At 35.4% G+C, this 22,159-nt stretch overlaps 1 protein-coding gene and 1 long non-coding RNA gene across 6 annotated transcripts in view; one reads left to right on the top strand and one right to left on the bottom strand.

The window, feature by feature from the left end:
• The window catches only part of LOC107509595, a 35,079-nt gene extending 15,778 nt beyond the window's left edge, over positions 1–19,301 (top strand). The window contains exons 3-4 of the long non-coding RNA XR_004952084.1: positions 1,064–1,144; positions 9,628–19,301. This is a non-coding gene — a long non-coding RNA (uncharacterized LOC107509595). The remainder of the gene's footprint in view (positions 1–1,063; positions 1,145–9,627) is intronic.
• EML4 (EMAP like 4) overlaps positions 1–22,159 on the bottom strand; it is a 130,172-nt gene that overhangs the window by 2,723 nt on the left and 105,290 nt on the right. For all 5 annotated transcript variants that reach the window (XM_036224760.1, XM_016142247.2, XM_036224759.1 and 2 more), the window contains 5 exons: positions 13,530–13,618; positions 12,081–12,178; positions 3,332–3,419; positions 2,780–2,878; positions 615–745 (listed from right to left, as the gene is read on the bottom strand). In XM_036224760.1, coding sequence (XP_036080653.1) covers positions 615–745; positions 2,780–2,878; positions 3,332–3,419; positions 12,081–12,178; positions 13,530–13,618 — 505 coding nt within the window. The remainder of the gene's footprint in view (positions 1–614; positions 746–2,779; positions 2,879–3,331; positions 3,420–12,080; positions 12,179–13,529; positions 13,619–22,159) is intronic.

Raw genomic sequence — 22,159 nt, 5'->3', positions numbered from 1 at the left:
AATTAAACTCATTCTGTACATGCCTGCTTACAGCAATGGAGGTGACTAAGGCAAGGGAGTAACAGGTAATTCAAATCAAAGCCATAAATCATCAAATCAGGAATAAAGCTAGCAGTAATTTTAATACCTATTTATATGGGAGAAACAGAACAAAATAATTAGACACTATACTTTCAGACTGTGTTAAAAAAAATCTGTCTCTTCTGGGTGTCAGGTTGGTGTACTTAGTAACTATTCTATTGAGATTGCCACAGAAGAATTTAATAGGTTGGCAGGATTATAGGTGATTTAAGAAATAGTTCCATGAGTTTTATGTTGAGCATATGTATAACAAAACAATATGTTTAGGAGAAATTTTAAACTTCCCCCAAATTCCAAATGGACAATAAAGAAAACATCAGCTGCCTTCTATATCTTCTCTTTGCCCTTAATGAGGAAAGAGAAGACAAGTAAAGCCTGCTTGCATGCTTACAGATGGCCCTATTTTCCTCCTCCTGTGCATCGTAGTCTCATGGACAGTAATTAGTGACCCTACAAATATTTTCTTGCCATTGACAAAAAATTATCCCCAAAGAACAGCCCCATGACGCTAGTTTTTATTAAATTGATTTTACCTTTGCTTTGGAGCATGGATACTGAAACAGATGGACTTTGCAAAAGTCATCAGCAACAGCTATCACCTTCCTATTATGGGATCGCACTAGCGCATTGATATCTGTCCCATCGGATCCTTCTGGCCAGACACCTTTAATATGGAAACATGGGTAGACAAAAATTAGCCTAAAAAGTATAACTGTGATGCCACATAGCTTTAATTTTAGAATCTTATTTTTCTCTGTGTTTGAACTCTCAGCTGCTAACATTTTCTTTACAAATTTCTTAATGGCTCAGTGCTTCATTCAAATAGTTTTATCCAAAATCTAACAAAATTTAACCAAAATAGCCTCAAGAAGGAAAATTTATTGGCCCAAAAGTACTCGCTGGTAACCAGCAGCTGGTGCTAAAAATAATTTGTTTTTGCTTAACTCACCTGAGCAATAAACTTTCTTTTTAAACTTTCTAGTTGGGAGGGAAGTTCTCAGTTACTTGTATCAAGGTGCAGCAACAAAGCCATAAAGCACTAACTCTTCAAAGTGGACTCTAGGTAAGCTACATAAAATTTACATACTCAGCCCCTTCCCTTTCAGGCAGGCAATTCCAAGAAAACCTCGTTAGAGTCTTAATGGAAATGCCATCCATTTGTCTGCTATGCTATCCCATAGAATTTTCTTGTAACTATTATTTATGTCCAAAGATAAGTTATAACAAATTTAATTTTTCTGGATCATGAGGAGGCACTGCTGAACACAGCATAAAATTCTATTAGACGAAAATTATGGAATGTGTAACTATTGAGATGTTGGCCTCCTGTGGTTCACTGCTTCTCTAGAAAACAAATGTTTTTGATAAATTTGCCTAAACAACTCAAAACACTTCTTAAAGTGATGTCTCTTAAGTATTATATATTGTTTCATTAAAATAACTAGGTAAGTTACCAGCTACTGGCCACTGCTTCAGTTTCACCTGGAATAATGAAATTGTTTATGGACTAGTTGTTTTTAATTTCTTCCTAGCCTGGTAGGCTTCTCCTCTATTTGTACAGCAGGAAAAGTACTAATGTTTTGGGTTTTACTTTAGGTATTGGTAACACATCCATATCCATTATTTTAATTACTGACTGTAACATCTCTTTTTAATTCTTTGCAAACAAGGCTTTATTATTTTCACTTTTCCATTTATCTTCTAACTTTTTCAGAAGGATATCTACAGATTGGGAAAGGATTGGAAAAATGTCACAGAGAACAGATTTCTAGAAATGTCCGAAGCATCAGATTAGAGATGATCCTCAAATTTTATCTTTAAATAATGTCCACTAAAAATGCCTTCATATTTCAACAAATGGTGCTGGGACAACTGGACATTTACATGTTAAATAAAAATAGCTGTTCACAAGAATGTAGAGAAACTTGAACCCCTCCTACATTGCTGGTGGGAATATAAACAAGCTCAGTCACTTTGGAAAACTGGCAATTCCTCAAAAGGTTAAACAGAGTTACCATTTGACCCTGCAATTCTACTTCTAAGTATATACGCCCCCCCAAATGAAAACACACCTACACAAAACTGACACGCTTGTTCATAGCAGCATTATTTATAATAGCAAGTGAAAGAAGCCAGCCTTAATGGATCACATATTGAATGATTCCATTTATATGAACTATCCAGAGTAGGCCAAGCATCAGAGGAAGAAAGTATTAGTGGTTGTCAGAGGGTTGAGGTGGGCAGTGATCACTAATGGGTGGAGAGTTTCTTTCTGGGGCGATGAAAATGTTCTAAAATTAGTGACGATGGTTGCAAAACTGTGAGTATTCTAAAACCACTGAATTGTACACTTTAGGTGAACTGTATGTGAATGCTATGTCAATAAAGCTGTTTTTAAAATGTATTTACAAATTTAACAGCTTCAATTTGCACTTGGAGGGAAAAACAGGCAATCTGTGCTATCATGCAAAATCCTTTTGTCTTCTATAAATTTATCAGAGACCAAAAGTCTGCGGGATTCTGTAGAGAACAAACCTCATATTGGTTCAATCCTAATATTAATTTCTCTCAATCTGGCATTAATAGTGATGACACAAGTGAACACGTGTAAGACTTTTACATTTAGCAATTTAGGCAAATAATTACTACATACAAAACCCTAGAAACCACCTTTTCTCATCAGGTGTCATGTCCTTACCAAAGACTTGAAAGCCTAGTACACAGGTGTATGTCGTCCAATCGATGTCCTTACAATCAGATCGATTCCTGATTAGTTTGCAGCCACCTGGAATGTCCCCTTTAAATTTAGAAACAGGCAGTAAATGATATAATCCATAAACCGAAAAACATTAAGAGACTTTTAAAAAGGAAAAGTGTTTCACAGGGTTTATGGAACTATGAACTGTTTCCCATGGAAGTTGTTCTTTTTTCTTTAGAAAGCATAAATGTCCATCCATTATACTTCTTGCCTCCGGGAAAAGTTGTTAAATACAAAACCACTCAGATCACCATCAATCTATCTCCCTGAGTAATTTCTTATGACTACATGTCTATACACATAAATTAACTCATTACTTTCTTGGAGAAGTGAAGCACATTTGAAATTCTCTTTCCTTAGCTCAGAGTGACATGCTTTCTCAGGTTAGAGAGGCCAGCAAGCATGCTCTCTGCACAATTAAAATTCCACACAGCCTGTTCATTAGTGCCCCTGGCAGACACATCTCAGCCATATGTGATCATTCATACTTACAGTACAATATTTCGTAGTCTCCCGAGTTAGACATTATATACTTGTTATCTGGAGACCAGTCAAGATGTGTGATATAACTGGAATGTCCCTAGGAAATAACAGATTAGTATTTGAAAGCATTTAGAACTTTGAATAATACATAGTTTAACAGTTAGCCAGTACTGTTTTCTGAGTAGCCATTCATCCATCTTACGTGTAGAGAGCAGTATCACAACCTGTGGAACTGAACGAGGCTCACAGCAGGTCTTTAGTTCTTTTTTCCTCTTTCTTGTTGGGAGGCGAAGATGTCAGGGATACATGAAGATTTCTGGCAGAACTTTGGAACTAAAAAGTTCTCACTACAGTGAAAATGATAAGCACTTGGAACTTGGGAGTATCCTGTTGGCCTCTCCACTTAGATACTGGCAACAAGCACCTATGGCCTGTGTGAGAGACTTCCACAACCTCTTAAACCTGTGCCTTTAAGGATACTGCAACAGGTACCACTCCCTCAGGCCTTATTTCAAGTCACTGGTATCCCTGTTAGAGTAACTTTATTTTTAAAAATGAAGTGATGATTCTGGTTTGTTCCCAGAGTAAAATCTTCCTGAGCTGCCTCTTGACTATCCATGGTATGCCCTAGAGGCTGAGGGACATGGCACATATATTCCGAGAAAAATTCCTGTTTCCAAAGAATATTCTAGGAGAAAAGTCACCCAACAATGTACTACTGTTGGATCCACTATAATTAAGACTCCTTAAACAGGAAGATTTTTTTCTACTTAGTTTTTACTAGCACTGTGAGAATTAAAAAACTACTAAATGCTGTATTTTGTTGGCTGCACATGTAAGCAGTTGATTTCCAATAAACTATTTCAGATAAATCACACAGGTCTTATTGGTTTACCAGAGATAATGGAGACTCAAAATCACTTTCATCTCCTATACTCAGTGGTAAAACATACTGAATTTCTAGTATACTTTTAAAATACTAGCTTTCTGCACAAGTGGTTGTATTTTTTAAGTTAATAAATTTAAAGTAGTTTAGATGTAGTTTTAATGACTTCTACAGAGTATATAAATTTAAATATTCTAATTATTCTTTTGCCCTTCTGAAGTCTTAATGACATGTCCTAAAACCTCTCTGGAGCTATGATCTCCCCGACACTGCTGCATGGCAAATATACACATTTATACATTATACATTTAAATGAGTTTCATGAATTTGAGAACTGTGAAGCTTCCTGAAGTCACCAGATTATTAGGTGGTATACTGGAAAACAGGATGGGAATCCCTTGCTGGGCACACAGGAGACCTACCAACTTAACAAAAAATTAAAGCCAGAAAGATGCAGGTGGTTATTGGGTAGTTTCTGAATATGGCAGAACGATGGGGTTCACACAAATCCTTTTCATAGTGCACATGAATCTGATGCCTGGCTCTGACACCTGTAGAAGTCAAGCTTCTAATTCTAAGATAACAAAACTTCTGTTACATGAATAACAAGATTAATCATGGCAAAGTGTAGTCCTCTAAGAAGTATTCATCTGAACGTAGACGTATTTAAATTACCTGAATCTGTGAAAAGCCTTTAATAGCATTACTGAAATCATCAAAAGCACTGTACGTATGCATAATATTATGTAACTCATGTCTGTTGGACACAGCATATTTAGAAGGTAAATCAATATATTCTCAAAAAAAAAAAAGACTCTTCAGTAGGAAAAGTAAATTCATACTGTATGGGTTCCAATAAATAAGCAAAGAAAAGATTAAATGCAACTGTTAGGGATCTCTAATCCTACCTTCCTAGATGCCACCTCACAGTGCCTTTGCCCCGTGCAATTCATAGGCCATGGAAGGTACAGGCACAGCTTGGGAGAAAAGAGCCTCGAATATCACCCCAAGGACAGAGGCACAGGAGCAAAATCCAGCATACCTCCTTGAAAAAAAGTCTTCCAAACCGGCACTTTCATTACTGCCACTAAATAGCGAGATGGTTTAACCACAATAACAACTATAGGTGATGGAGCCCAAAAATACTACTCTGGAAAAATGAGAAATATTTTAGCTAAATCTTAGTCAACTGCACAGAGAATCACCTACGTCAGTGGTTGCAACCCTGGCTGTATCTTAAAATTGCCTGTGGAGTGTTTGAGGTTTTTTTTAAAGTACCAAGGCGCAGAGTTAGGGATCTGGTTTCCTATCCAGGTATCCTCTCACCATCCAGAACAGTGCTGTCCAATGGAACTTTCTGTGGCAATGGAAATGTATATCTGTGCAGTTTGATGCAGCAGCGGCTAGCTAGAAAGTGGCTTCTGAGTACTCAAAATGTGGCTGGCTAGTGCTCCCAGGGAGCTGGATTGTATTTTATAAACAAAGTTGTGGTTAGTAGCTGCAATGCTAGATAATGTAGGTAGAGAACAGTTCATTCTTTCTCTACTGATTTCAGATACCTCTTTTATTTCCTATTAAGTTTCCACAGAAGCAGAGATCTGTTTCTGGACTCTTATGTTCCATTCTATTTGTTAGTGCCAGACAACTGTGATAGTTTCATGCTATGTGGAAAATTTCAGATGAACTTTAGAACTATTTTATCAAGCTCATAAATATGCTGAAAACTTAGGAGTACCTCAGCTTTAGAGAATAATTTGTAGAGAACATTTTTAGTAGTCTTTTCATCTAGAAACATTATGTCTATTTTTTCGCTTGTCTTCTAGCATGTTTCACATAGCTTTCTATGCTTGTAAGGCTTATTTTCAAAGCATCTATGGTTTTTGTTGCTATTGCAAATAGGATTTTTTTTCCCTCTCATCACAATTTTGATGTGCTTTTGCTGGATTGAGAGAAAGCTGATCTTTAGAGTGTAGACTGCTAGTTGCCTATTTCATCCACATTCTATCCTTTCGTTAAGTGCTCAGCTAAGACACTATTTCCCAACCTCTTGCAGCTAGGAGCTGCAGAAGTCAATGAATGAGACCTCTAGGAAAACTTTCAGATAACTGACTTGGCGAGAGTGCCTTTTTATGCCATGCTCTTTTCTTCTTGGAATCGGGACATGATGACTGGAGTTCCAGCAGCATCTTATTGAAGATGAGGGAGTAGAAAGAAAGAAAGGATCCTGAGTCCCCTACTTCTTTTAAATGAAAACATATCCCTTGTTTAAGTCACCACGTACTGCAATATAATTCTGAACTGTTATAGTAATATTGAATCGTACTTCATTATTGAAATACTGCATTTGTTTTTATGGGTTATTTTCCTGGAGATTTCTAGGTGAACAGTTAAAAACTATTTGACTTTTTGACATATATTTTCAATTACCAAAATCCTAGCAAAAGAACGTTTTTTACCAGGACTCCTTGCCTATGCTATCAGACTTTGTAATGTTTAGTACATCACTGTAACTTTGAAATACTGTATCTCTAGGCTAGGATCTGAATACCAGCATTAAAAGTACACAGTAATTTGAGTCAAACAAAGACATTATGTTGCTTTAATGTGCATAATAAAATAATCCTATGTGAACAGAATGGAACCCTTAGGTCAGTCGTAACATAAACTCAAGGAAAATAAGCATTTGTTTGTAATTAGAAAACAATTTTTAACTTTCATAGATTCATGTTAAATGTTGAAAAACACCTCTAGGTACAACCCAGGGCTCATTTAGTTACTGAGAATAATGCTACTGCTGCTGCTAACACCACCTAACATTATTGAGTACTTTTTATGTATATGGCATTAAGTATTTTACAGATATTATCAACTCTAAATCTTATAGCAACCTTAACTGAGGATGCCCACTTAGTAGCAGAGAGAGATGAAGTAACTTTTGGAGTCACAGTCCAAAGAACTGGTGGAGCCAGAGTTCAAACCCAGGGCAGATGATTCTGGACCAAATTAAGCACAGCATTTAAATCATGCTTATCTTCTACTTATTTCGATAACATTAAAGAGAGCAGAAAGCAATTTAAAAGTAGCACTAAAAAGGAAGTTATAAGTCATTGGGACTTTTTCAGTACATTTCAAAAACAGTACAGGAAAAGTCGTAAAACCTCATAACACTTAACACTAACAAGACTCAGAGATCTTTGAGAAAATCACTCAGCAGACTTCAAATTCTATTTAGCTATAAAATCCCTCTGCCACCTTAAATCTTACTACTCAAGAAGCCCACTATGTAAAACAAATAAAATCAGATCTATGCCAGCCCAGCCCCACCTCCAAAATCCTAGGGCTTAGTAGGAGATTTTAAAAAGAGCTTATGAACCCAAAGCCTTCTTAAAAGGTTTTCTATAGCAGCAGTTACAAAATCAAGCTGCTTATAGTGACTATATATCATGAACCCATAAAACCTATAATTTGGTCAAACAACTTTTTAAAATATTTACTGAACACTGAGAAGATGGAAGTTCTCATGGGAAGTAAAAGGAAAAATATCATTTTAAATCAGAGGAACAAAATGCCACAGATCAGGCCAAGTAGGTTTGCAGTTTGGCTGGAGGGAGACTTGAAGAACCTAAGGGCATCAAGAAGGCAGTGTGCTCAGGGGCAAACATGGGAAATGAGAGGGCAGAGTCAGGCACAGGAGAGAAAATGAAAGGCTGTCATGAACAGTATAGAGGGCTGACTCCATTCTACCTCTCTTCTCTTCTATCCCTCAGCTGACCCCGAGATTCAGGCTCATGAAGAGCAAATTATTTCTTGGAAGATCACTGGGGTTCCTTCAAAGAGATGGGCCAGGAACAGCCATGTATAGTAAACCTGAGGTATTTGTGAGGTGGTATTTGCCACATAGTAGCAAGTACAAAAGTAGCTTCAACAGAAAATGTTCATTCACTCTTCTTAATATAGATCTTTGAGGGAACTGCATGTGAGCACTAATCTGTAAGAAGCAAATACTGAGCAGAGCCCTATCTTATTCCTGCTTTCATACATAATGAGATTTATGCCTTTCTGTGGAATTTGTGATTGTCATAATTGTTTCACAAGCAATGCCTTAATAGCTATAGTCCGGTGACACAGAGTGGCTCTACACTACAATACAGGCCGACACCAAGCTTTAACATGCATGATAGAGAAAAAAGTCTTGTTGGTAGACTGAGCTATCTGCAGAAATAAGAGGCAAATGAAACATGTTATTCTTCCTTTCTGTACTACTCCAAAATTAAGAAACTCCTTTAAAAGTTGGAATGTGTTTACTTCATACTGCACCTATTTTTGCTTTGTTTCTAACAAAACAAAGATTGTCTTAGAACTAAATGCCAAGGTTAGAAATGGGAGAGAGAAAAGGGAAGAGACAGGGTATATGGAAAAGGTGCTCTCAGCTGGACTCTTCTAGCATAAGCTGTTTCAGGGTTCTAGGGATCAAACAGAGACACATCAAAGTTTTAACTCAGTCTTTATCACCTTTGGAGACTAGTTTATTCATGTACTTATACTGTACGGTGATCATGTTATGAGATTGGTTTGATCAGAGGAGTCAGAACATAAAACAAAGAAATGGTGATAAAAGAATGGTGATAAATGAGCTCCTGCTATAGCTGCCTCACTTTTCTTATGCATAAAATGAAGTTGAGCAGATAATGGTCCTTTCTGCCTTTTAAATGCTAAAAATTTTTATGATTCTAAATGAGATCAGATTTAACATTTTAAAAGAATACCTAGAAAAGGGGCTACATAATAAGTCTCCAAATTTAGAGTCTGTGCTAAGTTTTTTGAAACACTGATATTTTAAGTGGGTAAGGATAAACCAGGAAGATTATGAAAGATGTTTGGGGTCAGCAGAAAATGTAAATAAGTTTCAGTGAATGGAAGAGCAGGTTGTGTGTTTATGAAAACTACAATGGATGTTCCCTCAAAACCTCTGAGAGTTAAACTTCAGAATTAACACAAATCAGTCTAGAAAAAGGCAAAGTAAGAGTCACAATAGCTCTAAGGCCGCCGATTCTAGAGTACAACCTGATTGCGTGTATGAATCTATCCAAAGAAAGGGTTATTCACATGGGTTGGGGTATGGTGGTCTGCAAAGAACAAAGGCAAAGGTGGATACACCCACTTGCCTGAAGGGAAGTAATGGCTAGAGAATGCTCATGTCCTGTCCCCTTGACATTTATATATCTGCTTTAAATGAATAAACTGGTATTCTGATTATGAGTTGGTTTCCTGAGGCTTGCTTATAGACAGAAAACTTATAGGATTCGGTCCCTTGCCAGTTAATCGCTCTTGTGCAAACTGACATTTTATAAACCAGTTTTGGAGAACTTGGATGATGTAAGCCTATCTCTCTAAAAATGGATCTTGTCTTGTTTCTTAGCTTATGAGATTGCGAGCAAGGCCTTGGCTTGTAATGACCATGCCACTGATTAGCCAGCTGCCGTCTACTAAGAAGTGCTCCTTCATGTGCTTGGATACCAGTCATCTTCTCAACTGACATTTCCACAGAAAGTGAAGAGGGACAGGCTCCAACTGCTTGATTAAAATTTGCTAGAGGGACATTTTCTAAAGTTAGAAATGTGCTTTTGAGCAACGGTGGTCACTTAAATACTGACTAGTAACAGGAAAGTATTGGAAATAAAAGAGAAAACAGCATTTGTACCTGGAACTCTGACAGTAGTTCCAGTTGCCACATTTTAACAAAGACCTAATCTTCACAACAATCCTATAAAGTAGGAACTATTATAATCTCCAATTTTAAGATAATAAAATTAAGAATCAGAGAAGTTAATTAACTTGCCTAAAGTCACAAATTAGTAAGTTGCAGAGCCAGAATTAGCCTTGTTTTGTCTGTCCTATATCACAGTAGACAACACATAAAACCAGTTAATATGAAACTGTAAGACCAGCTGGTGGAAATAGACAGCAAAGGAGAAGTGATAGCTGGAAGCAAAGCAGAAAACAGAAGATAATTAGAAAAGCAGAATAATTGAGCCATTCATTACAGCCTCAAATAGTACTATAAACTTAAACAGTTCCTCAGGATACCTCAAATACCTTCAAACACTCTAAAGATAAAAGCTGCCTAAACTGGAGAAGGCCAAGTCTCATACCATTTCTCAGTACTTCCAAGATCATTTTCATTATCCAATGTCACACATTGCTATTTCCTTTCTGAATCAGTTGCTGTACTGTAAAAGCATAATACAATCATATACATATTGCAAAATCTGAGGCATTATTATATATTAGAAAGTTTGCTCTATTAAGAGAACAGGGTTCAAGTTCTGGATTTTCCACTATGTGACCAAGGACAAGTCATTTATCTTCTCTGAAGTGCAGTCTCATCTGGAAAATGAGGGCTGAGCTAAGTGTGTGCTACCTGTAACTATTATGATCCCACAAGATTAAATTATATTTGATATACTGTTTATTAAGACATGGATTTTAAGAAAAGGTTGAGGTAAAAAATAAGAAAAATTTGGTGCCTGGTAGGGTAAATTTCAGTAATCTGAAAATTCCTTTCTGTGGAGCATTTAATTTAATCATGTTGTACAATGAGGAGTCATTATATTCTTACATACCACAAATATGAAAATAATTAACTAAAATATGGATTTATATAAATTAATGGACGAAGATTTATAATTGTCAAGGTAAACAAAAATATTTTGGATAAATTCTAAAACCTTTAGGTTGCTTGTAGACTAGTTTATAGGCTGGTTTTAGCATATGATACAAAATATGCAAAAAAAAAAAAATCTTCAAATCGTAAATGACCTGCATCTGAGTTATGTATATGCTTCTAAAAACGAGTTCTTTTATTTATTTTCCTAAAACTATTTGTGATAAAGACTTAAAAAATCTGTGCCACTAATCACTAATTCACTAAGTGATTTACTATAATCCTAAATTAACTTCCTAACACCATAACATACCAAGCTACCTCCTTTTTCTATAAATAATAATAGTTAACATATATTGAGTACTGATATGCCAAGCACGGTTCTAAGTATTTTATATGCATTAACTTTTTTTAATTCAGTGAAGTAGAACCTGCTATTATCCTTATCTTATAGATGAGAAGACTGAAGTAGGTTTAAGCAGTTTGTTCAAGGTCGCACTAGCTTATAAATGGTGAAACAAGAATTCAAATCCAGGTAGTCTGATCCTAAGGCCGTGTCTTTAGCCACACTGTACAATACCACAAGCCTTTCTTGTCCTGTCAGCTTGAATGTGTACTTTTCAAGGACAAGGAACAAATCTTATGTGTACTGCCACTGCCTAGAACATTCTCTAGTTAGCAGAATACCTACCATTAGGTAAGTACTCAGTATATCTATAGAAGTGAATCTAATCTTCATCTTACAGTGATAATATAGTGAATCAGAAATGGTCAACAGATAAAAGGAAATACATTTCTGTTAATTAATAAGACAAATCTCTATAAATTATTTTAGTCCAAGGGAGGTGATACAGAAAACTGCAGGGTGGGCAGAAACATGGGATGTTGAGATTAAAAGTGAAATACCCTTTCATTTCTGACTCACTCCATTTTCAAAATGTGTTATTCTATGGCTTTCTCTGTGGAAATAGCTTTAAGAAACCACCTTAAAATTAGAGACCAAACTCCCATTAGAGGAGAACCCTTTCAAGAGTACACAGAACTATAATATTCTCTACTGTCAGGTAGTCTGTTTCAAAGATAGAGATTAAAGTTTAAAGCAGCTAAGGACAGAAAACAATGCATATATCAATGTAAACAACTCTTTTTAACAGAAGTAAAATTATCTAACAGTTTTACAACTTAATTTATTTTAATTCGCTACTTACAGTGCACTTTCCATATCTGCTATATTTTCTTCCATTTTCTGAGACTACATAGAGGTAAATAAAGTTGTCATGAGATCCTACAGCCAGGAAGGTGCCATCTAGAATGAAACAGGAAAAAGTGCTGACTGGAGGAATGAATTCGTAGATTTATTTACTGTTATTTTATTCAGCCTATACTAAAAGATATTTTACAAATTTAACTGTTACTTGGTTATTTGATGAATGAATCCTTCCATCACTATGCACATCTGAAAAACAAATGCTCATCAAGTCCAATACACAGTCCCTTTTTGGAGATACCCATAGGCCTTGGACTCTACCCTCGCTCTAGGCTCGTCTCCTAGTTAGCTACAAACTAGCCCCAGGAAGGATAACCTGCTTTAATGGGCCTAAATACACAGTATTCATATGGCAAGTTAAGTGTACAATTGCTCATTTCATCTGAGTACTACATATGACCTCTCCAACATCAAGGTACGTTTCTCTTGGGAAGGGACCTAGTTCTCTTCTTTATGGTCTCCCCTGTCGTATTTACTTCACAGCATTGGTCAACAAAGTCCAACTGATCTGTAGATTCTAATCATTACATTTGTAGTAGTTATTATTACAACACTGAAAAAAGCCAATCCCAAGTAGAAAACCTTTTCTGCTTAAACTATTGCCAGGCTTATAGCTTGAAGCAAATACCTTTGCTTACTTTTCTAACTCAGAGGACAGTATTCTGTGTTTCCCTTGAAACAACTTAAAATCAATAAAAAGATCCTTTGGACCCCACAATGATCCAACAACTACTGGAATATATTTTCAAATATAAGCAAATGTCACTCAAACTAACTCTAGGGAAGATAATATGAATCAAAAACATAATAATAAGGGGAAAAGAAATTGGAATACTATGGAAACACTATTCTGAATAAAGTAAAAAGAATTATTCAAACAAGGCTAAACAAATTTATCAAATTCTTATAATGAATTGCTGAGTATTTTATCTAATTAACCATCAGTGTATAACAACTAACAATGTAACTAGATTTTCAAGAACATGAAGGGTCTACGAAATTAGTGTATTTTGAATAGTACCATTTCCTTTGTATTCTCTTATATAAAAGGAAGGTTGCTAAAGAGATGTTCAGCCTGTTACCTATTCAAAATTTGAAGTCTATGTAGTTCCAAAAACAAAAGGAGTCGATTGCACTGTATTCTGCTTTCAACTGCAAATGCAGTTGGAACAGTTTGTTACAAATCTATGTTTACTTGATGATTTAGAATGCTGTTTAACTTTAGATCTTCTGCAGTTTCCTGCAGCAGAATTTAATCTGATGTTGGGGGGAAACATTGAATACTTTACAACTCTACTGGGAGTAGAGAAAAAAGTAGCTTTATTGGAACTGAAAATGTGCAATTATGGAGAAATGCGGCAAATGCCAGGGTGGGGATAAATCTGCCTACCTACTGAGTAGCGCATCACAGAGAGCTGTTCATTCCCATCTGTGTGGATAGAAACTAGATCTCTGGTTTCTGCATCCAGAACAAACCACCTGTTAAGAAATAAAATTTAAATATTTTCCATATATTAGCATTTATAGGAAAAAGTGGTTGCTGACTTTTCCTTTTTTAATTTTTAAAAATAAATTTTAATAATTCCCTTAAATATGATGTGTTACCCTCTTCTAATCCTCTTCTAATGAGGATAAATTCACTTTGCAAAATGTTGCTAGAGACAACATAAATATACGGGCCTAGGCATGTTCTCATTTCTATTTAGGTACTCACTGAATGCCAACAGTGTCTCTTTGCTAGGCAATGAACAGAGTAAGAGGACAGGATCAGTGTTCTTGAAGATTATACTAGCATTGGGGAAAAGGGAATGAACCGATTGAAACAAATTAAATGACAATCTCAGTGATAGTGACTATATATATACAGTAGAGGAACTCTCATAAGGAAAATGGTGACAGACACATAAAAACCTTTAGGGAGGATGTAGGATATGAGCTGAGCCAAACACAGGAAAAAAAGCACAGCAATTCAGGCAGGAGCACAGCTGCACAGCTATGGAGGTGGGGAGGAATATGGACAGAGTGAAGGTAGGAGGGAAAAGCAGAGGGCCATTCATTTGGTGTGATTTCAGAAGAACCAGCAGGGGGCACTCTGCCTCTTCAGTAATTCCAACTAAATTGAGACAGTTTTTCATTCACCTTTATAGAAGTCAAAATGTAAAAGTCTCTTGAGAGGTAAAACAATGCCTTAAATCCAAGTACATAATAAACGATGCTTATTGGGCCTTTTTCTAAGAGCACTTGAGGGAAGGGGTGGTGTTTCAGAACATGGCAAGATGTGGGGTATAAAGAAAAGACGGAAGTAAGGGTGAATGACTAAAGCCTGGGTAAGTGAGAGGAGGCAGGATATCGCATTGCTGGTGGGAAGGGTTTAGTTTAGAGTGGAGCACTGCCTGGTTCAGATTAGGCACTAAAAATATTTGTAGAATGAATCAATGAACTTAAACATAAATCTTGAACATGAAAAACCACAAGTGTTAGCAAGAATTACTTAATTGGAGAGCAGTGTGCAGGAAGAAATGGTTGGGGTGGAGAGAATGGGACAAGACTACAAAATAAAATCACTATCCTAATCTCACATACCTGGATAGGACAAGAACAGTTTTTAAAAATTATTCAGATGGAAAACATTCCACCACTAAAATAAGCCAATAACAAATCAGGACAGCTCCTCCTAATACTGAAGCTGATTTTATAACATCTAGGAAGAGACCACTTTCAGACTAAAAGAAATACTATTTAGGAGAGGAAAAGGCTTTAATGAATTTTTTTAAATGGAATGTTTAGTGGTGCGTTTCACATGCTTTAGTGTACTCAAGGTAGGAGATCAAAGACTAAAAGATCCCAACTCTGTATCAGTGACACCCCTCTCTACTTAACCTACCTTTTCTGTTTCTATAATTATATATCAGATGTTAATTCTACTTTTGGGAAGTAGTTTTTAGTTATAATTCAATAACTTGGTTATTAAAAGTAAACAACTTCCATGTGGACCCCTCTTGAGAGCTCTCTTTTTCATTGCATGAGTTATTTCTATGTTCAGAAAAGATTTTTGGGCTCAGGAACTCTGCCTCTAACAAAGGTATGGAGAAGAAAACAAATCCTGTAGTGAAGGGAATTTTCTAGAAATATTTAAGTTTTCACTGTGTTGAACTTATTCTAATCTAGAGTATATACATTAGAACCAAGCTTCTGCTTTAAGTTAATTTTGAATCATTATGGGGCTCTAAAGAACCTAATGGCCTAGAAGACTTATGGATCCTCCCAAATGTAACTGCTTAGTATTCGAGATGGGAAATCTTTGGTCATATATTTAAATTAATCTGACTTGTGAGTCAAATACCAAAATGTAGTATCATCATTTAACCTGATGACTTTTTTTTAAAGATACTGTATTGATTTCATTAGTGGCAAAAAAATGAGAAATATCATACTTTAAAGTCTGTAAATGGATAGGTTCATAATGAGTTAAAAAATATTCATCATAAGGTAAAGTGTGTCCTTTACGTGGTCCGTCTATAACTTTCACCCCACCTTGCTTTATGTTCTACTTAAAAGAATAGGAATGTGGCTTTATAATCAGAGAAATGTAAAGTTAAAAACAAGGGGAAGAAGAGCCAATTTCAACCCTCGTCTTACAAATAAGAACAATGAAATCCTATGATGTCAAAACACCTGACCAGTCATCAACAAGCTAGTTAGTAGCAGAACCAGGATAAATCTGGCGCTTGTGCTTCTCACTGTATCATACCAGGGAAGAGTGTGATCCCACCGAAAGTGTTCCCTGTCTTTGAAACACATTAACATTTAGGGATTTAGAGAGGAGTCAAGCAAAAAGGCAGAATAGTTCATAATCTAAATGGGGAGAAAGAATGCGTTAATAAAGTGGTAAATAGTTTGAAGTAATATGAATCACACATATAAGGATTCTGAAGTTTCCAAGGCAGGGAGTAATCACTGAGGATGTGGGTGATCTAGGATTTCATCACATCAAATGTGGCAAGAATAAGTGGGGGCATAAATTGGTGGAGAGGAGCAGCTAAGAAAGTAAAAAGGGCTGGAGTACATATAAAGGGCAACAAATTGACCATTCTGGCTGGAGTGGTGAGGGAAAAGATTTTTAAAATCTTTTAACAGGCTTTAAAGGCCAGGCCAGTAAGTCCGGATTCTACTGTTTAGGTACTGATGAGCCTTTAGAAACGTTCTTGTCCTGAGTTCAGTTTCTTGAGTTTGCTAAGTCCATTCCTCTTGCTTGATATGAGCTCCTCACTCTTCACTACCTCTTCAAGATCCAAGAACTTCAAGGCAGCACCAATTCTACTGCCTCTGTGAAGTGTTCTCTGACCAATCAGGCCCACAGTGATTTCTCTGTTGATCTTCAAGCATTAAATGCCTGTTTATGTTCAAGTAATACTAAACTACTTATGTGATATGATATCTTTTATGATAGGGATCATGTCTCATCCTTCTTTGTGCCATTCATTGCATTTAGTACAATGCTTTACAAATTATAGGAGCTCAAAAAGCATTTGAAGAGTGACTGAGAACTGGAGAACTCAAGGGAGATTCATGCTGATGGAATTCAAAGACACTTCTGTACCCTGAGGAATGAGTTAGGAATACCCATGGGCCAAGTTAAGAACACCAAATTACAGAGGGAAAAGCTATTTTTTTTTCTAATTAGACGTTTCCTCTTTAAAAAAAAAAAAAAAAAAAAAAGTCTCAGCTAGTGCTATTATGACTTTGACATCTTCCTTTTGAACAGAAGCAGTTCTTATGCTCAGAACCTTTATAATCAACAGTTATCTGGCTAGAATTTGCTAACAGTACTCTAGCTACATCACTGGCTCGCCAAGGTTACAGTCACTATCAAAATTGATGAATTGAGCTAGATCATTTAAGTCTCTCCAGGTTCAGAGTCCTGTGATTCCACATCAAAAACTAAAATTCTTTACTTACCCACTCCAGGCTCATTTTCTCAACTGTCTCTATCATTAGAGACCACCCTTATGTTATATATATAATGTGTTCTGTATTCTGACTCAATTCTGTAGATTCCTTTCTTTGAAACAATTCCCAACTTTAACCTTTGCTTTTTATTTCTCCCTATCTTCAAATCTATTGATTTCTCTAATTCTAGGTGTCTCACCTCCATTTACCAGCCTATAAAATGACTATGGCGAAAACTCCTTCTTTAAATACTATGTATGTTACAATTACTGTATGTTGGTTGGAAATGGAACTAAGTCTAACTGAGACTAGGATAAGGTTCCATGAAACTGCTCGGAGAATTTTGTCTGAGCTGATACAGACCTAACATCCTGATGGGATGATAAATATGTATGTGGTTTGGCGGTGGTATAAAGATTAAGTGTCTTTAAAAACTGGTTTTAAAAAACAGGAAGGGGAGGGATGATTGAGGTCTTGAAAAAAAATCAAGCAAAATGTATTTCTACCAGTAATTCATAGATTATAAACTTTCAAGTTCATCGTTTGGGTTACCATGTATTATGAGCTTTATGAAGAACTTTAAATCCTATCAACTATAACTGAGAGGTTATAGTTAAAAATCATGTGTAGTATACTTAGTAATTTTTAAAATAGTCATTGGTTCAATAAATCTAGTATTTTGGTAACTAATGATTAATAATTACTAGTATATACTAATTTTTATCCATTTGTATGCTTTAAATCTTAATTTTAGGAGATATCAGCCTTATTAAAGTCCTTAGTGCCAGTACTACCCTGATACCAAGACCGGACAAAGACATCAAAACATAATTACAGACCAGTATCTCTTATGAATACAGACATAAAAATCTTCACCAAAATACTAACAAACTGAATCAAGCAACATATAAAAAGGATGCTACAGCATGACCAAATAGGATTTTTCAAAGGAATATAAGGTTGATTTCACATCTGAAAATCAATTAATGTAATAAGGGACAAAATCCATGCTATCTCAATAGACCGGAAAAGGCATTTGACAAAATCCAATACCCTTCATGATTAAAAATTAAACTTAGAAGAAAAATTCTTCAATATTACAAAGGGCATCTATGAAAAACCCACAACTAACATATTTACTGTGAATGGCTGAATGCTTTCCCTCTAAGATAGAGAACAAGATAAGGATGACCACTCTTGCCACTTCTATCTGATATTGTGCTGGAGGTTTTAATTAGGATGGTTAGGCAAGAAAAAGCATTCAGCTTGGTAAAGAAGAAAACTATTTACATATTATATGATATTGTATGTAGAAAATTCTAAGAAATCCACTATAAAACTAAGAAACGAGTTCAGCAAACAACTTGTCTTGTGTGGGACACGATATCAGTATGTAAAAAGCAGAAGGACTTAATATTGGTAAGATGGTGACATTCCCTCAAATTGATCTATAAAGAAAAAACAATCCCTACCAAAATGTAGCTGGCTTTGTGGAAACTGACATGCTGATCTTAAAATTCAAGTGGAAATTCAAGACCCTGAACAGCCAAAACCACCCTGAAAAAGAACCAAGTTGGTAGGACTCACATTTCTTGATTTCAAAACTTAGTGCAAAGCTACAATAATCAACACTATGGTATTGGCATAAAGATAGACATATAGATCATGGAATAGAAATGAGAGTCCAGGTAGAAACCCATACCTTTATGGTCCATTTATTTTCGACAAGGTGTCAATAACTATTCAATGGGAGAAAAGAATAGTCTTTTCAACAAATAGTGCTCTAACTGGATATCCACATACAAAAGAATGAAGCTTACACCATACAAAGATTAACTCAAGATGAGTAAGAAACCTAAAGGTAAGAGCTGAAACTATAAAATTATTAGAAGAATGAGTAAATCCTTATGAATAAGAGATAAAAGAATAGATAAAATGACTAATGAAAATTTAAGTCTGTGCCACAAATGTTACCATCAAGAAAGTGAAAAGAAGCCTTGAAGTAAGAGAAAATACCTGCAAATCATAGATCTGATAAGGTACTGTATTCAGAATTATACGGAATTCTTACAACTCAACAATAAAAAGAGAAAACCAACTCGAAGATGGGCACAGGATCTGAACACACATTTCTATAAAGAGGTGAAATAAGCACCTGAAAAGAGATACTCAACAGCGTTAGCCATCAGAGAAATGCAAATCAAAAACACAATGAAAAAGCACTTTGCACCCACGAGGATGACTATAATCAAAATACAGACAATGACAAGTGCTAGTGAGGATGTAGAGAAATTGGAACCCTCATACTTTGCTGGTGGAATTATAAAATGGTATAGCTGTTGTGGAAAACAATTTGGTAGTTCCTTAAAATATTAAGCATAGAGTTATCACATGATCCAACAACTCTACTCCTTGGTAGGGAGCAGAAATAACTAAATATACCCAAGAGAGTGGAAATAACTAAAATATCCATCAACTGATGAAGCAGGTATATCCATACAATAGAGTATTATTTGGCCACAAAAAGAAGTGAAATACTTATATATGCTGTACAACATGGATGAACCTTGACAATAACATGTTAAGAAGCCCGTCGCAAAAGACATGTTGTATGATTCTATTTATAGAAAATGTCCAGAATAGGCAAACCTATAGAAACAGAAAGTAGACCAGCTGCCTACAGCTAAGGAAGTGGATGGGGATAACAACGAGTGATTACTAATGAGTATATAGTAAGGTTTCTTTTGGGTTAATTAAAATGTTCTGAAATCAGCTTGTTATGATGGTTGCACAATCCTGTGAACTTACTAAAATCTCTTGAACTGTGTACTTTAAATAGATCAATTTTATGGTATATGAATTATAATTCAATAAAACTTAAAAAGAACCCTTATTATGTGAAGATAAGCACGTTAAGGAAGTACTATGTCCACTTAAGGCTGCGTAATTACTTTTTTCCCCTTTGAAATTATATTAGTAATACATTCTTTTAAAATTATAATTTTATTTATCACTTTATTTATACATGTACTTATTTCTTGATTATAAGAAGAATATTTCTAGATATAGACACAGTACTAGTCACTTTTTATGAATTATACATAATTAGACATGTGTTGCTTTATACCAAAAAACAATTCCTTGCCCTAAGTGTGACCTTTTTTTCAGACTTGCGGCCAGTGATAATCTTTATGGCTAAGTTGAGGAATTTTCAGTTTTAGATGGGATAGCCAGGTAGTCACAGACCTATGTTAAAAATAAAAATAAATGAGAATGTTGAGAATCACCAGAATCTAATCAGATGTGAAACCAAAGACGGGAATTATGTATAGAATGAACTCCAATAACTATATCTCGCCTAAATCCTAAATATTCCCCTACTCCACGCCAGAAAGAACTGACCACCAGCACTTTTTACTTAGTTGTCACGTCACTCTCATTTATAAGTGTCTTCTACTCACAACTCCAAGCGGAATTAACAGGCTTAATGCAGGCTTAAGTCACTTAAATTGAGTGACTTCACTTTAAGCTTGTTAATGACTTCACAGCTACATATATGTTAGTAATTTCAGTGAGTTTAAATTCAAAGCAGTTTTTCCTTAAAAATTAGGGCTCCGTGTAGAACCTGAGTTCAAATCTAAGCTCAATTACAAGTGACTGAAACTCTATGGGTCTTGGTTTCCTGTATGTGCAATGGAGAAATTAATATTCTGTTGGGCTTTTGTGATGGTTTAAAGTAATATATAAAAATAATTTAGTATAAGATTTGTCATCGGATCCTGACTAAATGTTAGCTCTTACCCTTATTTCACTGACTTTAGCATCTGTGATATCTGTTCAGCTGAACTGAACTCCTTTGAGTTTTCTGAAAACCAGTTCAATATTATAGCTTTGGTTATGTGCTTAAGACTAATTTTTTTTTTTTTTTTTTAGGTAAAATAGAAAATAATTTCCTCCAGAGTGACCTGTCATACACCTTTTTAGTCCATGTCTAAGTAATACTCTAGTACTGACATGTAGAGTTTGAGGAAATCTGAGATAGTAAAGCCATCTATACTTGCAAGTTATTCCCAATTACACCCCAAGCAGCCTAATTCGAAAATTCAGTTATTTCACAACCACTCAAATAGCATCTCCAGTTCCACAGCCACATTTCAGTTTATCTTTACTTGAAAGACCTGTTTTTCCATGATTCCGAAAGATTTTGTAGCACTATATATATATATAACACTATATATGTGAATTTGAATGTTTTGACTTTCCAGAAGTGTTAATTTGTATCCAACAAAGGGAAAATTCTGCTACCAAACATTCTAAATGATTAAATTTAGTTAGAATTAAATGAACTGGCTGATTTGAAATATTTGTCACATAAAGAAAAATACTCACATAAGTGTGCTCATTAATAGTTTCACCTCATTAGAAATCTGTTTTTTAACCAATGTCACCTCAATAATTTTAATTAAAAAAAATAAAAAATCTGCCTTTCACATTTTCTATGGGTTTAACTTCTGGACATTGATTTCATATTTTCCTTTGCCTCTTTAAAAAAGAAATTAAGTTATTTGTGATGAACACTAATTATTAGCAGAGGCAATAAAAAGGACCCAATTAAAAATATACAGGTAATAAATGTTACTCAGTAACCATGGAAAGGTACCATACTAGGTCTGCGAAGACAAGCAATTAATAACAATTTCAGGAAATATACCTTCATAATCAGTCTGTGTAGCATTCAAAAGACAGGATAACAAAGCTATAGCACAAACTTATAAAAGCTCAACTGGGTTATTTCCGCTTTAATTCCCTTCCTAAAAGATAGACATTTTCTGATACTACAGAAAATTTCACAAAGGAGAATAAAGTCTCCTGAATGATCACCTCCCCAATGAAGCCTACCCTGACTACCCTATGTATTACTTTGCAACCACACTCCCTCCTAATCCCTCTACCACAACCATGGCTCTTAACGTTTTCTAGCTTAATTAGTGATAACGTTTATTTTTTATTCTGCCTCCACCCTGACACATGGTAAAATGTGGGCTCCACATCAAGGACAGGGATTTTTGT

The sequence above is a fragment of the Rousettus aegyptiacus genome, unplaced genomic scaffold, assembly GCF_014176215.1.
Source record: "Rousettus aegyptiacus isolate mRouAeg1 unplaced genomic scaffold, mRouAeg1.p scaffold_m13_p_7, whole genome shotgun sequence".
Lineage (NCBI taxonomy): Eukaryota > Metazoa > Chordata > Mammalia > Chiroptera > Pteropodidae > Rousettus > Rousettus aegyptiacus.
The sequence above is the reverse complement of the archived record's forward strand: the minus strand, read 5'-3'. Positions and strand labels throughout refer to the sequence as shown.